At 35.0% G+C, this 6,000-nt stretch overlaps 1 protein-coding gene across 1 annotated transcript in view; it reads right to left on the bottom strand.

Annotated features, from left to right (window-relative positions):
- Window positions 1-285: 285 nt before the first annotated feature.
- alph (alphabet) overlaps window positions 286-6,000 on the bottom strand; it is a 201,651-nt gene continuing 195,936 nt past the window's right edge. Inside the window, exon 5 of the mRNA XM_067139131.2 lies at window positions 286-981. Coding sequence (XP_066995232.1) covers window positions 894-981 — 88 coding nt within the window. The 3' untranslated portion in view covers window positions 286-893. The remainder of the gene's footprint in view (window positions 982-6,000) is intronic.

Below are 6,000 nucleotides of genomic sequence, written 5' to 3'. Positions count from 1 at the left end.
ATTCCTTCCCATATTTTATAACAGAATTCAATACTTTGTATCAACATGGGTCAATGCAAACCCTGGCAACAACACACAATGATTTATGAAGTTTTGTCACACTGAAATGATGAAACAAAATCCATGTATTGTTCTGTACATATGTAATTACTGCATTTACAAATGAGAGAGGGAGAGAGAATATATATGAAAGGATCTAATGAAACATTGTTGGGTTCACTAGAATACTAGATGAAGTGTGGAGTGGGAAGTAGGGAAAGTGTAAAGGCTGAAAATTCACAAATGATACAAATTGCTTTATTACTGAAAATACGACTTTCACAAATAATAATAATAATAATAATAATAATAATAATAATAATAATAATAATAATAATAATAATAATAATAATATGCAACTATGATCATTTCCTTCCAGAGGATTAATAACTTACAACAGTATAAACAAAACAACTTTAAATGATATCTTGGTACAATTTTTGTGAACTAAATTCTATAGGCACGTACACGGCTGAATTTCTTGATCCATTATGTACAGAACTGTAAACATACTGTAAGCTAATATCCATGAAGTACTTTTTCATATGATCACTATAGGCATATACATCAAGATCCTTTATAGGGATATTTCTGTAATATTTAAATTCTTATTACTGCTGGCCATAAGTACAAAAACTTGAAAAAACTTAGCCAAGGGACTGTGGATTTCACACAATGAAAGTACAACACAAACAAGTGAAAGCACACAAGATAAGAATGAAACAATGATAAAAAGCTTTCCCTGCAGTTAATCGTTATTGCACTCATTTATTTATTTATTTATGTCAAGAAACAACTGAAGAGTACTTACTACACATATTCTTTTTACATGACTGAAAAAATTCACGAGTAACTCAGTAACCACCAAAGTCATAGTTTAGACTTACACTATCAGCTTGGTTAGGACACAGTCTCTTGTAGACACTTTCTATGAAGTTTCTCCTATAATCAAAGTAATGAACACAAAATTAACAGCCATTTAAAACCTAGTTAAATTAGTAATATTAAAGCACATACAAGGTAAGGGGTGAAAAGGAAAGAAACAACTCTACAGCATATGCCTTGCGTACTAAATGAAATGTCTACTAGGCATCAAAAAGAAATGGCAAATATAGTTGAAAATTGTTCTTTATACTTAAAAATATTTTTCAGAATGGCTTACAGTACAGAATCCACTGAAATGTGACAAGAAGTATTTTTGTTAATTATTGATGACAAAGCTTCACAGAGACAAAGGTGTTAGCCAAAGTAACTACATCAGATCAAGTGTACAACAGTAAACATAAGGAAAAACAATTTAGGTCATGCCAATCCAGGACAAAATGTGTGAAAGCTGATTATGTTGGCTTGGACATGTACTGAGCGCAGACACCAAAGATGAATTACATATAGGGAGTCACTGGAAAATGACATACGGGAAAAACTAAACAACAAATGGCTGATATGCTACATGACAGCATGAGAATAATTAAACCACACCTTAATGTGACCCATGATTGAAGTGAATGGAGACAGCAGATCCACACAGGGGACCTTGCCACTAGGTGGGAAAACATGTTAATAAACAGGTGATTCAAGAAAAAGGTACAGATTTTCAATGATAGTCAAAATAAAAACAGGAAGTAAAAGCAGGTGGACCTCAGAGATGACACATAGATCAGACAGGGAAATTTGCTGGAATTCAAACATGGATATGATTAGAATAGGTTGAATGAGATGAATGACATTAAGTCCCATGCAGCTTTCTGCTAGAAATAATGGAAAGCAAGCAAACTTGCAGTTTTACGCTGCTGTTGATATCGTGATTATAGTTACGCAACTTGAAGTTTAATGAGGCATCCTAACCATAGGGTAATGACTTTTCATTTCAAAAATCCCTCGTGCATTGGCTAGTACTTGAACCTCAGCCACCTTGGTGGTGAAAATACTACTAAGCTATTATGGTCCCACATAATGAAAATCATGGTTCAATTTTCTCCTCACGAGTGTACCTATTTTTGGCACAACTGAAGGTATGTTTGACAGTGATGATGGGAAAGGTACAACTGTCTTGATGAAAAAAATGAAACGGCGAACAGCTTTTGGTACCGGGAGTGTCCAAGGACAAGTTCAGCTCGCCAGATTTGACACCCGTAGGCGACCTGCGTGACAGGATGAGGACGAAATGATGATGAAGACGACACATACACCCAGCACCCGTGCCAGCGAAATTAACCAATTATGGTTAAAATTCCCGACCCTGCTGGGAATCGAACCCGAGACCCCTATGACCTAAGGCCAGCACGCTAACCATTTAGCCACAGAGCCGGACATAAATACATTCCAGCTTCCAGAAGACAATATTATGCATGGTCCTTGTGAACACACACAGTGCCAAAAATGGTTCCAATGGATCTGGTAGATGTTTGATTTGTCACAGCCCCTTCGATAATGCATCTGTCAAGACAAGTTTCTTTGTATCTAGGCTAACCAGTGCAGCAGGCAGTCTCTTTTATTTTCTATGACACCAGCACTTTCTTTTTTTTTTTTTTTTTTTTTTTTTTTTTACCACTGATAGTGAGACACAGCATCACTTATAATATTTAGGGTAATTTATTGGATATGCAGTTATCGCTCGTGAAGCCCCAATTTACACCTAAATCAAACTTGGTTGATAGCACACATGGTTCATGAAACTACCCACAAGATATGAGTAATGCTTGGTTGATTCACCGCACTTTCACTAAGATTCTGTCATTTAATGTACAATGATGATGATATTCAGGTCGTTTGAGTGATAACATTTAAGAATTTTGTATTAATGAAATTTCTTTAGCACCAATACATTAACTGCATGCTGTAAGTCTTTACATAACAAGCTTAAAAGTAATGCTAATTTTTGGTGGTCAAATAATTTAATAAAATGTACAAAAGATGGTTCAAAATATCATTGCTTGAAGTTTTACAAAGTTGCTCACACCTACCTTCAAAAGCAATTTGGGAGGCTCAAATTGTAGTCTAATGCTCAAGGTTGATCTCTTAACGTAATCTCTAGTTTCAAAATAATTAAATTAACATATATTCAGTGAATTTGCTACACTAGCTCTGTTCTTCATGTGAACTCTTCACAAGTTACAGATTTTGGAATCACACTGCTCACAATCTGCAGGTAGCATGCTGCTAACAGTACATATTAATTATGTAAAATATGAACTTGTTAAATGATGCAAAAAATTACTTGTACCCAAGTCAAAGAAATTTTTCAGAAAAGGAAATGCAAATAACTGAAGAAATGTACGAGATGGCAAAAAGTATTGTGATGGACCATACTGAAAATGACATAACTCTAAATGCTGACTTAACCGAATGACAGTAAGACGATAATCCGTGTGACTATTCAAAGGATGAATTATCAACAACAGAGATGTCTTCCAAAGAGGAATCCAGTAATTTACACCAGTCAAGCTCTCTATGTGCTTCATCTCAACACACAAAATAAAGACAAATCTCATGTTGCAAAGATTTAAGTAGAAAATTGGCTCCTCCCAGAAACATCCAAACATCACAAGCAAAAATGAAGTGGTTAAGGGGGTAGTTGCATAAATGAAGGACTTATCTTTTGTGAGAACACATTTAGAGACAAAATGAATGACATGAATAAGTACGTATTTCAAGATTTCCTATAGCACTGATCTATGAATCTAATATCGAAAGACTGACTTACCAATTTTGCAACCATAAAAGCACTACAATTACAAATGGATGAAAATTCCTTCAAAGCAAGTTCAATCTGGCTATATTACTTGAAGGAGCACCACAAGATAGTTAGCCACAGAATTACAATGCTCTTAGCAAAACACCAAACTCAAGAAAAAAATAAAACAATTCAGGATTTTTAAATGATCGTACCTCAACAAATGAATGCTTTTGATGATAAGATATTCAATGCAAATGAATTTGATTTTTATGAAGAAATGACAAGAAGAATATTGGAGATAAAAGGTACATCTGATGTACATGATGTAGTACAGTCAAGAGGTGCAACTCATTCCTATACTATTATGCTAACGTCTAAATCTGGAAAACATATGCCTAAATTATGTATGATTCCTTAGGCTATAAACCCAGAGGAATAAGTATGAGTTGAAGATCAGATGTTCAAATCTGAAAATCTAATTGTAAAACGGAATTCATCAAGAAAGATGAAAACATTTATTTAAAAGACATGTGTCTTCCATAGTCAAAATGTTCCAAACTTGCTGGCTTTAGATTCCTATAGCGTCCGTGACAAAAAAAAAACCAACACATGACCCTGACAAATTGATGATGATGATGCTGATGCTGCTGCCCAGCACACCATGCGAGAGATTCAACCCCCGGAATGAATTTTTCTGTTTGTATGAACACATGTTATGTGATCTTTCACATAATGTTGATTCCGAATGCTTATAACCGTTAGGTAACAGAAGTATAAGAATAATTCTGTTACCATTACCCTATGTTTTCTTTTCCAGGTAGTTTCTTAATTTATTTATTCAGAAGTTGGTTTTGAAAGACTGAAGAACCTAACAGTTATAAATTAACTGAGTCGAAACTGAAAAGATACTGCTTCAAATATCACAAATTATTTTTAACAGTCAGCTGATACTCAGCAGCAGTGAAACAGCATTGTCAAACTACTGTCATTGGCATATAAACAGTTCCTTCTCACTGCAATTTCAGCTAGATTAGATGCAAGAAAAGACCATTTTCAAAATGGAACTGACTGATGCTTCAATAATTTGAACGATCATTGTGTAAAGTTTGAAAAGGTTACAGTTATTACATGTGGATGGTGTTTTAAGATGTTATGCTTTACACACTTTGTTGTGCACTATCACAACAGCAGTTTTTGAGCAGACCAGTACTTATCATACTTTCCTATTAAAATTGTTGTTAATGACAGTATTCAATACGGATTAACCATGAGGATAATGACCTGTAACATACCTCTTAGTCGAGCAGCTCGTCTCCTTTCTCTCAAATCTTCCCAGCCCAAAATTTACAACATTTTTGTAATGCTACTCTTATATCACATATCACCCAAAACAAATCGAGATGCTTTTCTTCAGATTTTTTTCTCCAGTTCTCAAATGAAGTAATCCTATTGAGTGTCCGATGCACTTGAACCATACTCTAGTTGGGGTCTTACCAGAGATTTATATGACCTCTATTTTACATCCTTACTACAATACAGCTTATGCAATTACACCAATGAAGATCTGATATCAAAGATAAGATACATGCGGATGTTATACAGTAGTAAATGAGTTGCAGGATTGTGAGCGACTGCATCGGGACTTAATGTAGTGAGATCGGCAGGAGACAATGGTATGAATGTAAATGGGAAAAGTCAAGTTGTAAGTTTCACCAAGAGGAAAAGTCCTCTCGGTTTTAATTATTGTGTTGATGGGGTGATAGTACCTCATGGGGAACAATGTAAATACCAAGGTATTACTATAAGGAATGAAGTTCATTGGGGTAATATTAACAAGGGAGTTAAGAAAGGTTACAGATCTTTTCACATGGACAGTTTTTAGGGTTGTAGTAAGAATGTAAAGGAGAGGGCATATAAGTCTCTGGAAAGACCAAAGTTAAAGTACGGCTCCAGTGTTGTATGGCACCCTCATCACGAATACTTGATATGAAAACTAGAAAAATTCAAAGGAAAACAGCACGATTTGTTCTGGGTGATTTCTGACAAAAGAGTAGTGTTACTAAAATGTTACAAACTTTGGGCTGGGAAGACTTGGGAGTAAGGAGATGAGATGCTCAACTAAGCGATGTATTTCGAGCTGGAAAGCGAGTTTGTGAGTTGGCGTGGAATGACACAAGTAGAGGAATAAGCTTGAGTAGAGCTTTTAAAAGTAGGAAGATCATAATACGATGATAAATTTGGAATTCAAGAAGGCAGACTGGGGCAAATATTTGTTTATAGGATGA

Source organism: Anabrus simplex, chromosome 2, assembly GCF_040414725.1.
Source record: "Anabrus simplex isolate iqAnaSimp1 chromosome 2, ASM4041472v1, whole genome shotgun sequence".
Taxonomy (NCBI): Eukaryota; Metazoa; Arthropoda; class Insecta; order Orthoptera; family Tettigoniidae; genus Anabrus; species Anabrus simplex.
This window is presented reverse-complemented; position numbering and strand designations above follow the sequence as displayed.